The 21,805-nt window shown below is 46.0% G+C and overlaps 1 protein-coding gene across 2 annotated transcripts in view; it reads left to right on the top strand.

Moving 5' to 3' along the window:
• uacaa (uveal autoantigen with coiled-coil domains and ankyrin repeats a) overlaps positions 1-21,805 on the top strand; it is a 171,541-nt gene that overhangs the window by 123,273 nt on the left and 26,463 nt on the right. The window contains exons 9-13 of one of the 2 annotated variants that reach the window (XM_070858554.1): positions 3,472-3,509; positions 7,101-7,190; positions 11,772-11,879; positions 19,165-19,197; positions 21,507-21,605. In XM_070858554.1, coding sequence (XP_070714655.1) covers positions 3,472-3,509; positions 7,101-7,190; positions 11,772-11,879; positions 19,165-19,197; positions 21,507-21,605 — 368 coding nt within the window. The remainder of the gene's footprint in view (positions 1-3,471; positions 3,510-7,100; positions 7,191-11,771; positions 11,880-19,164; positions 19,198-21,506; positions 21,606-21,805) is intronic. The other variant, XM_070858555.1, reaches the window with a different exon arrangement.

The raw sequence follows: 21,805 nt of genomic DNA, 5'->3' as shown, positions 1-21,805 counted from the left end.
GAAAACGCCATGGCACCCCTTTAACACCCCCTGGAGCTGCTAACAGGGCTATAAAAAGGGGCAATTTCGGCCCCTTATTTTCGAGGTAATATAAGAACATAAGAATTAGGAACAGGAGTAGGCCATCTAGCCCCTCGAGCCTGCTCCGCCATTCAATAAGATCATGGCTGATCTGGTCGTGGACTCAGCTCCACTTACCCGCCCTCTCCCCGTAACCCTTAATTCCCTTATTGGTTAAAAATCTATCTATCTTTGACTTGAAAACATTCAATGAGCTAGCCTCAACTGCTTCCCTGGGCAGAGAATTCCACAGATTCACAACCCTCTGGGAGAAGAAATTCTTTCTCAACTCGGTTTTAAATTGGCTCCTCCGTATTTTGAGGCTGTGCCCCCTAGTTCTAGTCTCCCCGACCAGTGGAAACAACCTCTCTGCCTCATCTTGTCTATCCCTTTCATGATTTTAAATGTTTCTATAAGATCACCCCTCATCCTTCTGAACTCCAACGAGTAAAGACCCAGTCTACTCAATCTATCATCATAAGGTAACCCCCTCATTTCTGGAATCAGCCTAGTGAATCGTCTCTGTACCCCTTCCAAAGCTAGTATATCCTTCCTTAAGTAAGGTGACCAAAACTGCACGCAGTATTCCAGGTGTGGCCTTACCAATACCTTATACAGTTGCAGCAAGACCTCCCTGCTTTTGTACTCCATCCCTCTCGCAATGAAGGCCAACATTCCATTCGCCTTCCTGATTACCTGCTGCACCTGCAAACTAACTTTTTGGGATTCATGCACAAGGACCCCCAGGTCCCTCTGCACCGCAGCATGTTGTAATTTCTCCCCATTCAAATAATATTCCCTTTTACTGTTTTTTTTTTCCCAAGGTGGATGACCTCACACTTTCCGACATTGTATTCCAGCTGCCAAACCTTAGCCCATTCGCTTAACCTATCCAAATCTCCTTGCAGCCTCTCTGTGTCCTCTACTCAACCCACTTTCCCACTAATCTTTGTGTCATCTGCAAATTTTGTTGCACTACACTCTGTCCCCTCTTCCAGGTCATCTATGTATATTGTAAACAGTTGTGGTCCCAGCACTGATCCTTGTGGCACACCACTAACCACTGATTTCCAACCGGAAAAGGACCCATTTATCCCGACTCTCTGCTTTCTGTTCGCCAGCCAATTCTCTATCCATGCTAATACATTTCCTCTGACTCCGCGTACTTTTATCTTCTGCAGTAACCTTTTGTGTGGCACCTTATTGAATGCCTTTTGGAAATCTAAATACACCACATCCATCGGTACACCTCTATCCACCATGCTCGTTATATCAAAGAATTCCAGTAAGTTAGTTAAACATGATTTCCCTTTCATGAATCCATGCTGCGTCTGCTTGATTGCACTATTCCTATCCAGATGTCCCGCTATTTCTTCCTTAATGATAGTTTCAAGCATTTTCCCCACTACAGATGTTAAACTAACCGGCCTATAGTTACCTGCCTTTTGCCTGCCCCCTTTTTTAAACAGAGGCGTTACATTAGCTGCTCTCCAATCCGCTGGTACCTCCCCAGAGTCCAGAGAATTTTGGTAGATTATAACGAATGCATCTGCTATAACTTCCGCCATCTCTTTTAATACCCTGGGATGCATTTCATCAGGACCAGGGGACTTGTCTACCTTCAGTCCCATTAGCCTGTCCAGCACTACCCCCCTAGTGATAATGATTGTCTCAAGGTCCTCCCTTCCCACATTTCAATATGTGACCTCCTTATTTTTCTTACCAAAATGTAATACCTGTACCTCACACTTGTGTTGAAATTCATTTGCCAATTATATGACCATTCTGTAATTTTTATTAATATCGTCTTGTAACTTGTTGCAGTCTTCCTCTGTGTTGACTAACCCTCCAAATTGGGTGGTGTCCACACACTTAGAAATTTAGAATACCAAAGTCTAAATCGTTAATATAAATTGTGAACAACAGTGGTCCCAGCACTGATCCTTGTGGGACCCCACTTCCCACCTTCTGCCACTGTCAATAACTACCGTTTACCCCTACTCTCTGCTTTCTGTCGTGAAGCCAGCTAGCTATCCATTCTGCTATTCCTCCCCGAACTCCGCATTCTCTGACCTTGTTCATTAGGCGAAAGAAATAATTGAATAAAATCTGCGGCAAGTCGCTATTTCTGGAGAGCTTTGCACGTAACTCTTTAGTGCCATCTCCTGATTTCAGGCAAGACTATCACCGTTTTAGTACAGAATATAACAGCACGGAGAGCTATAGTATGTTAAGTGCATGTCTATAATTAACATCAGGTTTCCCAGTGAACTAGCAATTCGTTCCAAGTTTGTACTAATTAAGTCACAATTAATGTCGGCATTACAGTGGCAGATGCTGCTAGCATAGTAATAGGTAATGCTGAAGTGCTTTACAATCACTAGATTGCGTTTTGGAGTGCAGTCACTGATATATGAAGAAAAAACTTGCATTTCTATACTGTCTTTCATTAAATCAGAACGTCCCAAAGCGCTTTACAGCCAATTAAGTACTTTTTGAAGTCTAGTCTAGTAGGGAAACGTGACAGCCAATTTGCGCATAGCAAGCACCCACAAATAGCAATGTGATGCTGACCAGATCATCGGGAAGAACTCCCCAGTTCTTCTTCGAAATAGTACCATGGGATCTTTTACATCATCTGAGACGGGTTCTCGGTTTAACGAAAGACGACACCTCTTGACAGTGCAGCGCTCCCTCAGCACTGCCCCTCCGACAGTGCAGCGGCACTCAGTACTGCTATGTTGATTGAGTGATAAATATTGGCCAGGACACTGGGGATAATTCCCCTGCTCGTCTTCAAAATTGTGCCATGGGATCTTTTACATCCACCTGAGAGGGCAGAGACAGGACCTCGGTTTAACATCTCATCCGAAAGATGACGCCTCTGACAGTGCAGCGCTCTCTCAGCACTACACTGGGAGTGTCAGCCTAGATTTATGTGCTCAAGTCCCTGGAGTGGGACTTGAACCCACGACCTTCTGACTTGGAGACGAGAGTGCTACCCACTGAGCCACAGCTGACATTGCCAAGAGACGAGATTTTTGTTTTCAAACTTTTACTGGTTTATTTTAGAGCTGGCAAAATATTTAAAATAGAACTAAATCGAAATGACGCCCAAAAATAAGAGATTGTTGCAAGCTCTCGAGTCTGATCAGGGTACTCCTTGTGCTGATCCCAGTTCTCTTGCAATCTTCTCCCGACCCCCCCGCACTGTCCTTCACTACCTTTCACCTCTCCTTTCTCCTTGCATATTCCGTCTCCTTTCAAATATTTTATTGGCTCAAAGCATAACTGGAATAACCCTCCCCCAAGCACTGAGCCCATACAAGGCCATGCCGTCTCTAGTTCGCAAAGGAAACTGAGTTCAAAATATTGCTTTTAATACTTGGGCTTTTCTTGTCCCCTCCTTAGTGAGAGAATCCAGTATGAAATTCCAACAAGCATCTCAGGTAAGACTTTACAAAAATAAATATATATATAAATGTATCCTCTGATTCGTTCATTTATTTAGCTGATGTGTTTCTGCATATTTTGAGGTGATGTATCCTCTCTCTCAGCAGTGTGCCTCAGTGCTCTGTGATTGGCTCAACACTACAGTGTCAGCCTTGCTCTGTCTCTGGCCTGTTGTGCATTCCTGCTCTCCGCCCCTCCGGCATGCCACCATTGGTGGCTCTGCCTCCTGCCCGTGGGTCACACGCTCGGCGAACCACCTCCTGCCTCCTCACCTTCACCTCACCCTTTTAAGACCCTCCTTGAAGCTTCTTCTTGTGTGACCGAGCTTTTGATCACCCCATGTTTAACTAATTTACTGGAATTCTTTGAGGATATAACGGGCATGGTGGATAGAGGTGTACCGATGGATGTGGTGTATTTAGATTTCCAAAAGGCATTCGATAAGGTGCCACACAAAAGGTTACTGCAGAAGATAAAGGTACGCAGAGTCAGAGGAAATGTATTGGCATGGATCGAGAATTGGCTGGCCAACAGAATGCAGAGCGTCGGGATAAATGGGTCCTTTTCAGGTTGGAAATCGGTGGTTAGTGGTGTGCCACAGGGATTGGTGCTGGGACCACAACTGTTTACAATATACATAGATGACCTGGAAGAGGGGACAGAGTGTAGTGTAACAAAATTTGCAGATGGCACAAAGATTAGTGGGAAAGCGGGTTGTGTAGAGGACACAGAGAGGCTGCAGTGATTTAGATAGGTTAAGCGAATGGGCTAAGGTTTGGCAGATGGAATACAATGTCGGAAAATGTGAGGTCATCCACCTTGGGGGGAAAAAAAACAGTAAAAGGGAATATTATTTGAATGGGGAGAAATTACAACATGCTGCGGTGCAGAGGGACCTGGGGGTCCTTCTGCATGAATCCCAAAAAGTTAGTTTGCAGGTGCAGCAGGTAATCAGGAAGGTGAATGGAATGTTGGCCTTCATTGTGAGAGGGATGGAGTACAAAAGCAGGGCGGTCCTGCTGCAATTGTACAGGGTATTGGTGAGGCCGCACCTGGAGTACTGCGTGCAGTTTTGGTCACCTTACTTAAGGAAGGATATACTAGCTTTGGAGGGGGTACAAAGACGATTCACTAGGCTGATTCCGGAGATGAAGGGGTTACCTTATGATGATAGATTGAGTAGACTGGGTCTTTACTCGTTGGAGTTCAGAAGGATGAGGGGTGATCTTATAGAAACATTTAAGATAATGAAAGAGATAGAAAAGTTAGAGGCGGAGAGGTTGTTTCCATTGGTCGGGGAGACTAGAACTAGGGGGCACAGCCTGAAAATACGGGGGAGCCAATTTAAAACCGAGTTGAGAGGGAATTTCTTCTCCGAGGGTTGTGAATCTGGAATTCTCTGCCCAAGGAAGCAGTTGAGGCTAGCTCGTTGAATGTATTCAAATCACAGATAGATTTTTAACCAATAAGGGAATTAAGGGTTACGGGGAGCGGGCAGGTAAGTGGAGCTGAGTCCACGGCCAGATCAGCCATGATCTTGCTGAATGGCGGAGCAGGCTCAAGGGGCTAGATGGCCTACGCCTGTTCCTTATTCTTATATTCTTATGTTCTCTTCATGCCCCCCGTGGCTGAGCAGCCATTTTCTGAGTACGCTCCTGTGAATGTTTCGGGATGTGTTTCCCACACCTAAAGGCGCTACAACAATGCAAGCTGTTGTTGCCTGGCAAGGACCAGAAACACGTCCACTTCCGACACCTTGAGCGCATTCTTGAGGTTTCGAATCCTTTCCCATTTCCATTTTCCCCTCCCCTACCAATCCAATTTGTTGGTGGGACTAAACTTGTGTTTTTTTAAAAGTGAGTTTTGTCCTCCAGTTGTTCACTGACTAGAATCATAGAAATTTACAGCACAGAAGGGGGCAATTCAGCCTATCTTGTCTGTGCCGGCCGACCAAGAGCTATCCAGCCTAATCCCACTTTCCAGCTCTAGGTCCGTAGCCCTGTAGGTTACGGCACTTCAAGTGCACATCCAAGTACTTTTTAAATGTGGTGAGGGTTTCTGCCTCTACCACCCTTTCAGGCAGTGAGTTCCAGACCCCCACCATCCTCTGGGTGAAGAAATATCCCCTCAAATCCCCTCTAAACCTCCCTCCAATTACTTTAAATCTATGATAACCACCTGGATCGGATATTCACCTCCAAATATATAGTTTACTTGGAATTATTTCAGAAATGAGAGCAGTTCTTAAGGGTAGTTTGTCTTCAGATGTGTTTTTATTTTCTTTCTTGGTGGCCTGGTTAGTGTGTCTCATCTCTCCATATCTCCAGCTGTATCAACGCTTTCAAATTATTGCTTTCCTCACTGATTGTCATGATGTTTTGATTGCTAAATTACTGAAATATGAGAATGATAGTGGGGAAAAACGAATGGAATGGTGAGAAATACAAACCAATCTGTTTTTAAAAATAGGCAAGGATGATTCGGTATCACGGTCAGTTTGAGATTTACTGTGATTTTCACACAAGGGCGTTGCTTGGTTCTTGGAACTGAGCACACAAAGAATCATAGAAATTTACAGCATGGAAGGGGGCTCATCGTGTCTGTGCCAGCTGACGTAACATAAGAAATAGGAGCAGCAGTAGGCCATTTGGCCCCTCGAGCCTGCTCCACCATTCAATAAGATCATAGCTGGTCTGATCATGGACTCAGCTCCACTTCCCCGCCCGCTCCCCATAACCCTTTACACCCTTATCGTTCAAAAATCTGTCTATCGCCGCCTTAAATATATTTAATGACCCAGCCTCCACAGCTCTCTGGGGCAGAAAATGCCATAGATTTATGACCCTCAGAGACCCTCCTCATCTCAGTTCTAAATGGGCCACCCCTTATTCTGAAACTGCCCCCTAGTTCTAGATTCCCCCACGAGAGGAAACATCCTCTCTGCATCCTCCTTATCGAGCCCCCTCAGTATCTTGTATGTTTCAATAAGATCACTTCTCATTCTTCTAAACTCCAATGAGTATAGGCCCAACCTGCTCAACCTTTCTTAAGTCAACCCCTTCATCTCTGGAATCAACCGAGTGAACCTCACGACAAAGAGCTACCCAGCCTCATCCCACTTTCCAGCTCTCTGTCCGTAGCCCTGTAGTTTAAATGTGGTGAGGGTTTCTGCCTCTACCACCCTTTCAGGCAGTGAGTTCCAGACCCCCACCCCCATCGAGGAGGCAGATGAATTGCACCAAGACGCCGTCGTGCACCTACTAGTGGCTGTTTGCCAAGTAGTCTTAGAGTGACCACAAGCCTGCTGATTCATCTAAGTGCTTGAGGAAGCAGAGAAAATACCAAGGGCAGTGAAGAGTGTTTAAAGGGGTGACAGAAACGAGAGTAAGGAATGATGAGGTGAAATGTACCTTGGTTGGGTCAGTGACTCTGAGATGGTTTTGTCTCCCAAGATTAAGGGTGCTAGAAACTTGTTTGGTGTGTGATCAGAAAATCCTGTATTTAAACAAGGTGACTTCATTTTTTTTCCCCCCCTTAAAAAATTAAGTTTTATAAAGAAAATGTTTTTTTTTGTTGTATTCATACAGGCTGCTGAAATGCCGCTGAAAGTCGATCAAAGGCATTTTCAAGCTGACACAGGTTTAGCACCGAGTCAGAAGGAGCAACACATTATAAAGGTATGATTATCCTAATGCGTTCTCTGAAGAGATTTAAACAGCTAATGTGACCTTTTTGTGTAATCTCTTGCCTGGAACCATCTCACTGATAAAATATTTATATTGGTTTAATGTCTGTCAATTATAGAATTTTTCTTCCGTGAAAATTACAAGGCTTGGTAATGTGGGATTTAGTTTTAAATTACGATGGATGTGTTGTGTCAAATAGCAAACTTGTCTTTGATTAAACTGATGCTCTTGGCTTGATGTGGTGGATTACCCATCGAGGTTTGGGTGGGACCGATGACGTGGGAACGGAGCAAGACTTTTAAGAAAAAAAAAATTGGGTTGAGAAAAGGCAGAGAGTCTGGGGATTGGAAAAAGAGCGTAGAGATCTTGGGTGGAAGGGACACATGAACTCAGACTCACAGAACGGTTACAGCTCCGAAGGAGGCCATTCGGCCCGTCGAGCCTGTGCAAGCTCTCTGCAAGAGCACCTCAGCCAGTCCAACTCCCCCGCTCTTTCCCCGTAGCCCTGCAATTGTCTTCCTTCAGGTACTTATCCAATTCCCTTTTGAAAGCCACAATTGAGTCTGCGTCCAACACCCTCTCAGACAGTGCATTCCAGATCCTGTCCCCATTGGTAGAAGGGTCGAGAACCAGAGGACACAGATTTGAGGTGATTGGCAAAAGAACCAAAGGCGACATGAGGGAAAACGTTTTTACGCAGCGAGTTGTGATCGGGAATGCACTGCCTGAGAGGGTGGTGGAGGCAGACTCAATCGTGGCTTTCAAAAGGGAATTGGATAAGTTCCTGCAGGAAAAGAAATTGGAGAGCTACGGGGAAAGGGCGGGGGAGTGGGACTGGCTGAGGTGTCCTTGCAGAGAGCCTGCACGGGCTCGACGGGCCGAATGGCGGCCTCCTGTGCTGTAACCATTCTAGGATTAAAAACATTCGGTCCGTGCGGCCCAATCAAACCCACACATACGTGTTCTTTGTGTCGTGGAACCAGATGACCGGCTGCGTGAAACCTCGAATCAGCTGCGCAGATTAAAGGGATCGTTGAATGTGACTATTTCTGAGGATTAACAGGATTATAGGGTACATGACAACCACTTTGCACTGAGATACAGCTGGCAGCTCTGGCTATACGAGCATTTGTTTTATGTTTTATTCCCTAATGTTCATTTATCAGCACGGTTCAAGTAAAGATTTAACCTTGTCAACAATTGTTTTTAAAAACTGCACAGAAAAATCACGGTTTGGATTAGTTGTAAAGAGCATCGGGCAGACTCCCAGCTTCCATTTTGAACTTGCTTTGATTTTTGTTTTGGTTTGAAAGAAAGACAGACTTGCATTTCTATAGCGTATTTCATGACCATCAGACGTCCCAAAGCGCTTCACAGCCAATGAAGTACTTTTGGAGTGTAGTCACTGTTGTAATGTGGGAAATGCGGCAGCTAATTGCGCACAGCAAGCTCCCACAAACAGCAATGTGATAATGACCCAGATCATCTGTTTTTGTTATATTGGTTGAGGGATAAATATTGGCCCCAGGACACCGGGGACAATTCCCCTGCTCTTCTTCAAAATAGTACCCTGGGATCTTTTACGCCCACCTGAGCAGATGGGGCCTCGGTTTAACGTCTCATCCGAAAGACGGCACCTCCGACAGTGCAGCACTCCCTCAACACAGCACTGAGTGTCAGCCTAGATTTATGTGCTCAAATCCCTGGAGTGGGACTTGAACCCACAACCTTCTGACTCAGAGGCAGGGGGCTGCCCACTGAGCCACGGCTGACACTAGACAAATTGGAGCAATTTACGCAGAAATCTTTGTTAAAATAAATGTCCCTTCAGACGTGCAATGAGATACAGCAGGTCCTTTATCTGCAGGTTGATATATTTGAAGGGGAAAATGAAGTGTGCTCATTGCAGTCAGGATTAGCTGTTGACAAGCACTGTGGGAAATTGTACACAAGTGTAAAACCATGATAATTTTTTGGGTTATTGCCAACTTATCGTGTATCTAAATGTGCACTGCTTGTTAATTAATGTCGATGTGGTATTTGTCATCTCTAATCCACCCCGGTTTAGAAGTAAATGAGGATTGCAAAACAGTCGCAACAGGCAGCATAAATACAGCCATTTAGAATCTGATAATTAAATCCTCACTTGGTTCCTGTTTCTCTTCTGCCTAGCTGTACATTTTAGGGAGTTGTCTCGGCCGTGGGCATCACCCTCGCCTTTGAGTTAGAGGCTTTGGGTTCAAGGCCCACTCCAGAGAGCTGAGCACAAAAATCTCAGCCGACACTCCCAGTGCAGTGCTGAGGGAGAGCTGCACTGTCGTAGGTGCCATCTTTCACATAAGGCATTAACCCGTCTACCCCCTTGGGTGAACGTGAAAGAGCCTATGGCACTATTTCAAAGAGCAGGGGGTGTCCTTTGCTATATTTATCCCTCAATCAGCACTTTAAAAAAAAAAAAACCAGATGCTCTGGTCATTATCACATTGCTGTTTGTGGGAGCTTGCTGTGCACAAATTGGCTGATGCGTTTCCCACATTACAACAGTGACCACACTCCAAAAAATATTTCATTGGCTGTAAAGCACTGTGCGATGTCTCGGTCATGAAAGATGCTTTAAAAGTGAAAATTTTTCTTAAGCATGTTGGGGAGAATCCTTCTGCCTCTCAGTTGTCCCTTTTTAATAGAAAGCTTGCCGCTGTTCAACTTCAACACACGGATTTCTGCCTTTTGGGGGTAAAAAAAACACAATTCGTTTACTTCGAGCCCGTGCAGATTTCAACGGAGAGCGCTTCTATCCCGACTCCCGGGTCCTGCGTTTGTGGGATCAGTCAGTTGCCACGGTTACGCAGGACCGATGGGCAGAATGCTCGTAAGTTGCGGGTGGAATGGTTTCATGAATTGCTCTGCGGCGATTACCGGAAGGTTCCTTGAGCTGACGGTTCGCTGCTATTCCATTCATCTCCAGCGAGATAACAGAACTGTTGCATCGATGGCTTTGATAAATTTAGCACTGCCACCATCCATTAACGCATCGACATGATCACACCGACCTGTCCAAGCGCATGATGTAACTAATGGAACTGCCCAGCAGTTCTTTAATTACCATAATGGAACTGGAAGGAATAGACATCTACGATGCTGGAAACTGAAAAAACACGATGCTTAGCGTGCAACCGTGTCTTGTCAGCAACTATGCAGAGAAGCAAGAAACGAGTGTTTGAGTTTGATTCCCTTCGTTCTTCCTCTTAAATGTCGATGCAACTTTAGTCTAGATAGAAGCTAGTACGAAAGCAAAACGCTGCGGATGCTGGAAATCTGAAATTAAAAAAATAGAAAATGCTGGAAACACTCAGCGGGTCAGGCAGCATCTGTAGGGAGAGAAACAGAGTTAACGTTTCAGGTTGACGACCCTTCGTCAGAAGCTAGCAAATGTGTTGGATTTACTTAATTCTGCAAGTTCATTGCTGAGGTGAAACTCTCTATATTCAAATATTTGCAGCAGTGGCAATAGTTACAGAGAAGTAGGGCTTGGAGTTCTCTAGCGCCTTTCACAACCTCAGGATGTCCCAAAGTGCTTTACAGCCAATGAAGTACTTTTGAGGTGTAGTCACTATTGTCCTTTAGGGAAGGTGCATCTTATCGTCCTTAACCGGTCTGGCCTATATGTGACTCCAGACCCACATCAATGTGGTTGACTCTTAACTGTTCCCTGCAGTGGCCCAGCAAGAGACACTATTGTCAAGAAGGCGGCTCGCCATCAGCGCCTCAAGGGCAATTAAGGATGGGCAATAAATGTCGGCTTTCTCAGAAATAGCCACATCCTGTGAATGAATTTTTAAAAAAATGTAAGAAACATGACAGCCAATTTGTGCACAGCAAGATCCCAGCAATGAGATAATGACCAGATTGTGCTTGATGTTGATTGAGGGATAAACTTTGGCTCGGACACCAGGGACAATTCCCCTGCTCTTTGAAATAGTACTGTGGAATCTTTTACATCCACGAGCGGGCAGACGTGACCTCGGTGTAACATCTCATTGTTTCCAACGCTGTTTGAGCAGGAGAATGGCCCCTGAAATTGGACCACTTTGCGTCCATTTTCTGCATGGAGAAACGTGTGCAATGAGGTCCACTTTCTCTCATAGAAACATAAAAAATAGGTGCAGGAGTAGGCCATTCGGCCCTTCGAATCTGCACCCCAGCACCGCCCCCTCCACCCCCCCCGACCCCCCCCAGCCGCAAGGACCACATCCAACTCCCTCAAGAACACATCCAATGAACTGGCATCAACAACTCTCCGCGGCAGGGAACCCCACAGGCCAACAACTCCCCGAGTGAAGAAGTCTCTCCCAATCCCAGCACCAAACAGCCCACCCCCCATCCCAAGAGCGTGCCCCCCCCCCCCCCTCCCGGCTCCAGACCCACCCAACACCGGGAACAGTCCCCCCATCCCGTCCCGTCAGAATCCTTCCCAAATGCCGAATACCCCTGGATGTTGAGCCCCCTTTGCTTTTTTTTAAAAAACAGACTTTATTATAAATTCCTAATTTATTTGTATAATTACATGTTCAGGAACTTCAGATTGAAAATGAGGAGCTCAAAGGAAAGTTGAAAAGGCTTCACCAAGAGCAGAAGGCATTCCTGGAGAGAGTCAGTGGACTTCAAAAGCAACTGAACCAGGTACAACTACTACCTGTATTTATATAACTCCTTTAACATGTCCCAAGGCACTTTACAGCAACGTTATCAAACAAAATTTGACATCTAATGAGATCTTAGTGGTAATCAAAAGCTTGGTCAAAGAAGTAGGTTTTAAGAAGTATCTTAAAGAACCACAGTCATAGAAATTTACAGCACGGAAGGAGGCCATTTCGTCCCATCGTGTCTGTGCCACCCAACAATGAGCTATCCAGCCTAATCCCACTTTCCAGCACTTGGTCTGTCGCCCTGTAGGTTACGGCACTTTAAGTGCATATACAAGCACTTTTTAAATGTGGCGAGGATTTCTGCCTCTACCACCCTTTCAGGCAGTGAATTCCAGACCACAACCACTCTAGGTGAAAAACAATTCTCCTCGAAATTCCCTCTAAACCTTCTACCAATTACTTTAAATTTATGTCCCCTGGTTATTGACCTCTCTGCTTAGGGAAATCGGTCCTTCCTATCCATTCTATCGAGGCCCCTCATCATTTTATACCCCTTAATTAGGTTTCCCCTCAGTTCCAAGGAAAAGAATCCCAGCCTATCCAATCTTTCCTCATAGCTAAAATTCTCCAGTCCAGGCAACATCCTCGTAAATCTCCTTTGTACCCTCTCTAATGCAATCTAGTACATCCTTCCTTTAATGTGGTGACCAGAACTGCACGCAGTACTCTAGCTGTGGCCTAACCAGTGTTTTATACAGTTCTAGCATAACCTCCCTGCTCTTGTATTCTATGCCTCGGCTAATAAAGGAATGCATTCAGTATGCCTTTTTTAACTACCTTATCGACCTGTCCTACCTTTAAGGATCTGTGGACATACACTCCACGGTCCTTCTGTTCCTCCACACCTCTGTGTATCCTCCCGTTTATTGTGTATTCCCTTGCCTTGTTGCACCTCCCGAAATGCATTACCTCACACTTCTCTGGATTGAATTCCATTTTCCACTTTTCTGTCCATCGATATCTTCCTGCAAGCCTTCCTCCTCACTGTCAACCACACGGTCAATTTTTGTATCATCTACAAACTTTTTTTTTAATCATGCCCTCCACTTTTAAGTCTAAATCAATATATGCCACAAAAAGCAAGGGACCCAGCACTGAGCCCTGCGGAACCCCACTGAAAACAGCCTTCCAGTCGCATACACACCCATCAACCATTATCCTTTGCTTCCTGCCACTGTGCCAATTTTGGATCCAATTTAACATGAGTGAAGGATCTCCGGCTGATGGCATCCTCTTGGGTCACTGTGACCCAAATGGGTTAGAACCTTGAGTTACCTGCAAAAGTTCAAAGGGAAACTGAACAGAACTGAATTATCCCACAGTTTAAAAGGGCGATATCTGCGCATTTATTTGGGGAGGGGATGGGGGAGGAGGGGGGCACGGGGATGGTCTCCAGGGCTGCATTTAGATTGCCAGTTTTGTGTTGTGCAAAGCAGTTTTGAGTGAGCGGCAATACGGGAGTGACCGTTAACGCTGAAGAATTGCTGAGCGTATGGCAGCCCTGAAGGGGTGAAATGTCCTTCAAGAGGTTTGGCCTCCTGTGTAACATATTTGCTTCATGGGTTCTTTGCTTAAGAATTCATAGCAACACATTGCTATTAAGAATTAGTTGGTTTATTAACAAAGGTTTAACAATCACACTACACATTACCAGTTCATCCACCAGGCTCGCAACCACCTGCCCCATCGTGGATCCCCTGAACCCAACTGGCTGGGGTTTTATTGAGTCTTGTGAACATCACGTGACTGGCTAAGCCACTCCCAACTTAACAGCTCTACCAACTTGAGCATACATTACACTTCCCAAAGGGAGGAGTATTAATCCAACTCGCGTTGCGTCTTGTATTTTGGCTGCTTATTGGAGGCAACCATTGTGAGTATATGTAGTCATTGACACTGGAGTTCTGCCATTGAGGAGAGTGTGCAAAACTTGCACATAACCCATAGTTTTCATGTTTGTATATTTTTTTCAATAGATTCTTGATTACTGATTTTAGTTTTAATAATCTTTGCTTTAGTCCTGTATCTACTTTCCATTTTGAGCACATATTGATTTGTTGCCAGTTGAAAATGAAAGAGCAATTTAATACTATAATGCATTGCACTTCACCAAGCAATTACAACTGTTATTTCTGAGAAAATGGTTCCTCACCCCCAATACCACCTCTGCAACAACTTTCTACTTGAGCTGCTGAGTGACATTTATAAATTTAATCCTTGAAAATGACACTAAGTTAAAATAATGAGAACACGCTTCAAAAAATCTATAATTATATACAAAGAATTTTACTATTAATTTTTGATAAATGAACAAGTTATTCATGGTTTAGCAATTGATTTTTAAGAGCAGGTGATGATTTTAGTAAAAAAAATGAATCTAATCTATACAACAGTGAATAGCTGAGTGCTTATATTGTAATCCAAATGATTCAGCTTGGTGTCTTATCTTTATGCTATCACTTTGTGCATTATTTTCAAGACAATGGCTTATTTGCTGATTTAAAAAAAATGGTTTTTACGTTGCAGATTAACAATTGTCAGATGGATTCTTTTTTCATCTCTGGCATTTGTGTCTCTCGCCCTGTGTGTGTGTGTGTCTCTCTCTCTTGCCCTGTGTATGTATGTGTGTGTGTGTGTCTCTCTCTCGCTCTGTGTATGTGTGTCTTAATGCAAGGAGTATCCGCAATAAGGTGGATGAATTAACTATGCAAATAGATGTTAACAAATATGATGTGATTGGGATTACGGAGACGTGGCTCCAGGATGATCAGGGCTGGGAACTCAACATCCAGGGGTATTCAACATTCAGGAAGGATAGAATAAAAGGAAAAGGAGGTGGGGTAGCATTGCTGGTTAAAGAGGAGATTAATGCAATAGTTAGGAAAGACATTAGCTTGGATGATGTGGAATCTATATGGGTAGAGCTGCAGAACACCAAAGGGCAAAAATCGTTAGTGGGAGTTGTGTACAGACCTCCAAACAGTAGTAGTGATGTTGGGGAGGGCATCAAACAGGAAATTAGGAGTGCATGCAATAAAGGTGCAGCAGTTATAATGGGTGACTTTAATATGCACATAGATTGGGCTAGCCAAACTGGAAGCAATACGGTGGAGGAGGATTTCCTGGAATGCATAAGGGATGGTTTTCTAGACCAATATGTCGAGGAACCAACTAGGGGGGAGGCCATCTTAGACTGGGTGTTGTGTAATGAGAGAGGATTAATTAGCAATCTCATTGTGCGAGGCCCCTTGGGGAAGAGTGACCATAATATGGTGGAATTCTGCATTAGGATGGAGAATGAAACAGTTAATTCAGAGACCATGGTCCAGAACTTAAAGAAGGGTAACTTTGAAGGTATGAGGCATGAATTGGCTAAGATAGATTGGCTAATGATACTTAAGGGGTTGACTGTGGATGGGCAATGGCAGACATTTAGAGACCGCATGGATGAATTACAACAATTGTACATTCCTGTCTGGCGTAAAAATAAAAAAGGGAAGGTGGCTCAACCGTGGCTATCTAGGGAAATCAGGGATAGTATTAAAGCCAAGGAAATGGCATACAAATTGGCCAGAAATAGCAGCGAACCTGGGGACTGGGAGAAATTTAGAACTCAGCAGAGGAGGACAAAGGGTTTGATTAGGGCAGGGAAAATGGAGTGCGAGAAGAAGCTTGCAGGGAACATTAAGGCGGATTGCAAAAGTTTCTATAGATATGTAAAGAGAAAAAGGTTAGTAAAGACAAACGTAGGTCCCCTGCAGTCAGAATCAGGGGAAGTCATAACGGGGAACAAAGAAATGGCAGACCAATTGAACAAGTACTTTGGTTCAGTATTCACTAAGGAGGACACAAACAACCTTCCGGATATAAAAGTGGTCAGAGGGTCTATTAAGGAGGAGGAACTGAGGGAAATCTTTATTAGTCGGGAAAATGTGTTGGGGAAATTGATGGGATTGAAGGCCGATAAATCCCCAGGGCCTGATGGACTGCATCCCAGAGTACTTAAGGAGGTGGCCTTGGAAATAGCGGATGCATTGACAGTCATTTTCCAACATTCCATTGACTCTGGATCAGTTCCTATCGAGTGGAGGGTAGCCAATGTAACCCCACTTTTTAAAAAAGGAGGGAGAGAGAAAGCAGGGAATTATAGACCGGTCAGCCTGACCTCAGTAGTGGGTAAAATGATGGAATCAATTATTAAGGATGTCATAGCAGCGCATTTGGAAAATGGTGACATGATAGGTCCAAGTCAGCATGGATTTGTGAAAGGGAGATCATGCTTGACAAATCTTCTGGAATTTTTTGAGGATGTTTCCAATAAAGTGGACAAAGGAGTACCAGTTGATGTGGTATATTTGGACTTTCAGAAGGCTTTCGACAAGGTCCCACACAGGAGATTAATGTGCAAAGTTAAAGCACATGGGATTGGGGGTAGTGTGCTGACATGGATTGAGAACTGGTTGTCAGACAGGAAGCAAAGAGTAGGAGTAAATGGGTACTTTTCGGAATGGCAGGCAGTGACTAGTGGGGTACCGCAGGGTTCTGTGCTGGGGCCCCAGCTGTTTACATTGTACATTAATGATTTAGACGAGGGGATTAAATGTAGTATCTCCAAATTTGCGGATGACACTAAGTTGGGTGGCAGTGTGAGCTACGAGGAGGATGCTATGAGGCTACAGAGTGACTTGGATAGGTTAGGTGAGTGGGCAAATGCGTGGCAGATGAAGTATAATGTGGATAAATGTGAGGTTATCCACTTTGGTGGTAAAAACAGAGAGACAGACTATTATCTGAATGGTGACAGATTAGGAAAAGGGAAGGTGCAACGAGACCTGGGTGTCATGGTACATCAGTTATTGAAGGTTGGCATGCAGGTACAGCAGGCGGTTAAGAAAGCAAATGGCATGTTGGCCGTCATAGCGAGGGGATTTGAGTACAGGGGCAGGGAGGTGTTGCTACAGTTGTACAGGGCCTTGGTGAGGCCACACCTGGAGTATTGTGTACAGTTTTGGTCTCCTAACTTGAGGAAGGACATTCTTGCTATTGAGGGAGTGCAGCGAAGATTCACCAGACTGATTCCCGGGATGGTGGGACTGACCTATCAAGAAAGACTGGATCAACTGGGCTTGTATTCACTGGAGTTCAGAAGAGTGAGAGGGGACCTCATAGAAACGTTTAAAATTCTGACGGGTTTGGACAGGTTGGATGCAGGAAGAATGTTCCCAATGTTGGGGAAGTCCAGAACCAGGGGTCACAGTCTAAGGATAAGGGGTAAGCCATTTAGGACTGAGATAAGGAGAAACTTCTTCACCCAGAGAGTGGTGAGCCTGTGGAATTCTCTACCACAGAAAGTAGTTGAGGCCAATTCACTAAATATATTCAAAAGGGAGTTAGATGAAGTCCTTACTACTAGGGGGATCAAGGGGTATGGCGTGAAAGCAGGAAGTGGGTACTGAAGTTTCATGTTCAGCCATGAACTCATTGAATGGCGGTGCAGGCTAGAAGGGCTGAATGGCCTGCTCCTGCACCTATTTTCTATGTTTTTTTCTGTGTCTCTCTCTCGCCCTGTGTGTGTGTGTGTGTGTCTCTCTCTTGCCCTGTGTATGTGTGTGTGTGTGTCTCTCTCTCGCGCTCTGTGTATGTGTGTGTCTCTCTCTCGCCCCGTGTGTGTGTGTGTGTGTGTCTCTCGCCCCGTGTGTGTGTGTGTGTGTGTGTGTGTCTCGCCCCGTGTGTGTGTGTGTGTCTCTCGCCCCGTGTGTGTGTGTCTCTCGCCCCGTGTGTGTGTCTCTCGCCCCGTGTGTGTGTGGTGTGTGTGTCTCTCGCCCCATATTTGTGTGCGTGTCTCTCGCCCCGTGTGCGTGTCTCTCGCCCCGTGTGCGTGTCTCTCGCCCCGTGTGCGTGTCTCTCGCCCCGTGTGCGTGTCGCTCGCCCCGTGTGCGTATGTGTGTCTCGCCCCGCCCTGTGTATGTGTGTGTGTGTGTGTGTCTCGCCCCGCCCTGTGTGTGTGTGTGTGTGTGTGTCTCGCCCCGTGTGTGTATGTGTGTCTCGCCCCGCCCTGTGTATGTGTGTATGTGTGTGTGTGTGTGTCTCGCCCCGTGTGTGTGTGTGTGTCTCGCCCCGTGTGTGTGTGTGTTTCTCGCCCCGTGTGTGTGTGTGTGTGTCTCTCGCCCCGTGTGTGTCTCTCTCCCCGTGTGTGTGTGTGTCTCTCTCCCCGTGTGTGTGTGTGTCTCTCGCCCCGTGTGTGTATGTGTGTCTCTCTCTGCCCTGTGTGTGTGTGTGTCTCGCCCCGTGTGTGTGTGTGTCTCTCGCCCCGTGTGTGTGTGTGTGTGTCTCTCGCCATGTGTGTTTCTCGCCGTGTGTGTGTGTGTCTCTCGCCCTGTGTGTGTGTGTGTCTCGCCCCGTGTGTGTGTGTGTGTGTGTGTGTGTGTGTGTGTGTCTCTCGCCGTGTGTGTGTTTCTCGCCCCGTGTGTGTGTGTCTCTCGCCCCGTGTGTGTGTGTGTCTCTCGCCCCGTGTGTGTGTGTGTCTCTCGCCCCGTGTGTGTGTGTGTGTCTCTCGCCCCGTGTGTGTGTGTGTGTCTCTCGCCCCGTGTGTGTGTGTGTCTCTCTCTCTCGCCCCGTGTGTGTGTGTGTGTGTCTCTCTCGCCCCGTGTGTGTGTGTGTGTCTCTCTCGCCCCGTGTGTGTGTGTGTGTCTCTCGCCCCGTGTGTGTGTGTGTGTCTCTCGCCCCGTGTGTGTGTGTGTGTCTCTCGCCCCGTGTGTGTGTGTGTCTTGCCCTTTATCTTAATGATACTTCTATAGTTACCATTCCTCTTTTCTTCACGCAGACCATCCTACATGCGACTCTTTCTCCGTTAACTCTGTTTTGAAATTAAGGTTCTTTGTGTCATTTTCTACTTCAGCTTATTCTTTTCCAGGACCAGCAAAACTCTGGATGCCCTGCGCGTCCTCCAATCTGTCCTTTCTCTAATGGTCCACGGGTGTTTAAAACTTGAGCCTTGGCATCACCGAACCGTTACCTCTTGATTTGCCACGACTTCATTCCAACTCTCTCAAACTTTGGCGAAGTCCTGCGTTATGGGCCTTGGGGTTTTCATCTAGACTTCTTTTTTAGTTTTTTTTAAAAAAAAAGCAAAAACACAAAGTTGGCTGGAACTAATCAGTTGGTTAGTTGCTGGCAGTGCAGACAGAAAGGATCTGAGCTGAAAATGTGGTCAAAGTGTATTGTACTCGATTGTCAAATGTGTTATTCCTGTTATACAGGAATGCAAGTCAGTGGGAGACCTTCAGAATGAGGTAAGTTGCTTTCTGTTTTAAATTGTCAGTGTAAAATATCTGGCAAATCAGCTGTTCTAGAAACCATTCACTCTCCTACATCCTCACTCTGTTAACATAGAGTCTCACCCACTGTCTCCTACTCGTTTCCCAGGACGCGAGAGCTGTGGAACTAATCAATTCTCTCTCTCTATCTCTCTTGTTCCAGCCTCGTACAATCTTCAGGCTTTTAAAACATGCAACGTCTAATTACTACTGCTTCACTTGATTGATCTCATCTTCTCTCTCAATCCTCCTGCTGTCACCTTGCTCGATCACAATTTCGAAAAGCTTTCGAACCGTACTATGTATTCTGCCCTTTTTCCGTTTTCATTTATCTCACAAGCCAGTGTTGCCTTCCTGAGTGAGGTTGGGAAATTTAGCACTGGTTGCGTGTTGAATTAAGAACAGTTTTCTTTCTCTGTATTCGATAGAAACTAGCTGACAAGTGCAAGTGATTTCAACTCTTGATGGGATGAAATTATTATTCCCACAAGTTTCTGTTAACTTTATCTTGAAGACCATTAAGCATCTGGAACAAGAGGTGGCCATTTGGCCTTCAAGTCAGCTCCTTTCACACAGCATATACCCATCATAGACTCTTCACATTCAGTCAGTGAGGAAGTTCTGCATCAATTCTCGCTCGCCCGTAAGGGTGATTATGGATAAGGAAGGCAGTTCAGCCCATCTTGGCTCATCCATCTAGATGAAGTCCCCCTCCCCACCATTGCAGCAACCAAGTGGTTTTCGAATGACTCCAAGGCTTTATGTCCACGACACTATCTGGGAGTGCATTCCAATATGGATCGCCGAGTGAAGAAACATTTCCTGACCGCTCCTGAATTTTGCCTGAGCCAGAAGGTTGTGGGTTCAAGTCCCACTCTAGGGACTTGAGCGCACAAATCCAGGCTGACACTCCCAGTGCAGTGCTGAGGGAGTGCTGCACTGTCGGAGGTGCCGTCTTTCGGATGAGACGTTAAACCGAGGCCCCGTCTGCTCTCTCAGGTGGATGTAAAAGATCCCACGGCACTATTTCGAAGAAGAGCAGGGGAGTTATCCCTGGTGTCCTGGGCCAATATTTATCCCTCAATCAACATCACAGAAACAGATGATCTGGTCATTATCACATTGCTGTATGTGGGAGCTTGCTGTGCGCAAATTGGCTGCCGCGTTTCCCACATTACAACAGTGACTACACTCAAAGTACTTCATTGGCTGTAAAGTGCTTTGAGACGTCTGATGGTCTTGAAAGGCGCTATATAAATGTAAGTCGTCTTTTTCTATAAAAAGAAATACTTTGTCATAAATCTGCTCTTCCTGTTATTAAAACTCTTGCTGTATTACTGAGAGTCCACTGAATGAATCAAAAGCTTCTTCTGATCCTTCGTCTCACTTGAGGCGTAGTCTGATATTAAAACTTCACGTTATTGCTTATATTTTCTGTAGAGCAGGTTTTAGAATAAAATTTGGTACCAAATGGTGGTTAAAGGAGTTGACGACTTCTCTCCATCTACCCTATTTCCTCTGGGCGGGGGCGGGCGCGCGGGGGTGGGGTGGGGGGGGGCGCGCGGGGGTGGTGTGGGGGAGGGCGGGCGCGGGGGTGGTGTGGCGGGGGGGCGCGGGGTGGTGTGGGGGAGGGCGGGCGCGGGGGTGGTGTGGGGGAGGGCGGGGGTGGTGTGGGGGGGGGGCGCGGGGTGGTGTGGGGGAGGGCGGGCGCGGGGGTGGTGTGGGGGGGTGGCGCGGGGTGGTGTGGGGGAGGGCGGGCGCGGGGGTGGTGGGGGGGGGGCGCGGGGGTGGTGTGGGGGGGTGTCCAGAACAAGGGGGACGTAACCTTAAAATTAGAGCCAGGCCGTTCAGGGGTGATGTCAGGAAACACTTCTTCACACAAAGGGCCGTGGGAATCTAGAACTCTCTCCCCCAAAAAGCTGTTGAGGCCGGGGGTCAATTGAAAATTTCAGAACTGAGATTTAGATTTCTGTCCAGCAAGGGTTATTGAGGTTTACGGAACCAAGGGCGAGGTGATGGAATTGAGATACTGATCAACCATGGTCTAATTGAATGGTAGAACAGGCTCGAGCAATTGAATGGCCTCCTCCTGTTCCCAACCTTTGCCAAGCGGTAGCTCTACATTCGGTGATCAGTTTACAATCTGGTCCGTAAAGTGTATTTTTGTGCGTATTTTATACCTTCTCTATGGGGATACATTGTGGTCTAGTGATTGTTTGGACAGAATCCGCATGGTGCTTGAACAGTGTGTGATTTATGGAACTGTGCTGCGTTCAATCTTCCAGAGGCAGCAGCTGAAAAATCTATTGCTGGCGAGAGACCGAGAGCAGGAGGACAGCTTGAAGATACTCGAGAGCCTGAGAGCAAAGCTTAAAACTTACGAGGTACGTGGACCTCGAGGCTGACATTCCGGGGCAAATACTAAATCACCGTGGTGCTTCAAACTTCAAAACCCGCTGCTTCACTTATCATTGCTATTAGGTTCTGTATCCTATTCAGTCCAACCACCAGTTGCTTTGTATTGTAAAGAATTTACTGTACAGAAACAGGCTATTCGGCCCAACACGTCCGTGCCGGCATTTAT

The sequence above is a fragment of the Pristiophorus japonicus genome, chromosome 17 (assembly GCF_044704955.1).
Source record: "Pristiophorus japonicus isolate sPriJap1 chromosome 17, sPriJap1.hap1, whole genome shotgun sequence".
In the NCBI taxonomy this organism is placed as follows: Eukaryota; Metazoa; Chordata; class Chondrichthyes; family Pristiophoridae; genus Pristiophorus; species Pristiophorus japonicus.
Note: the sequence above shows the minus strand (reverse complement) of the source record. Positions and strands in the feature narration are given on the sequence as shown.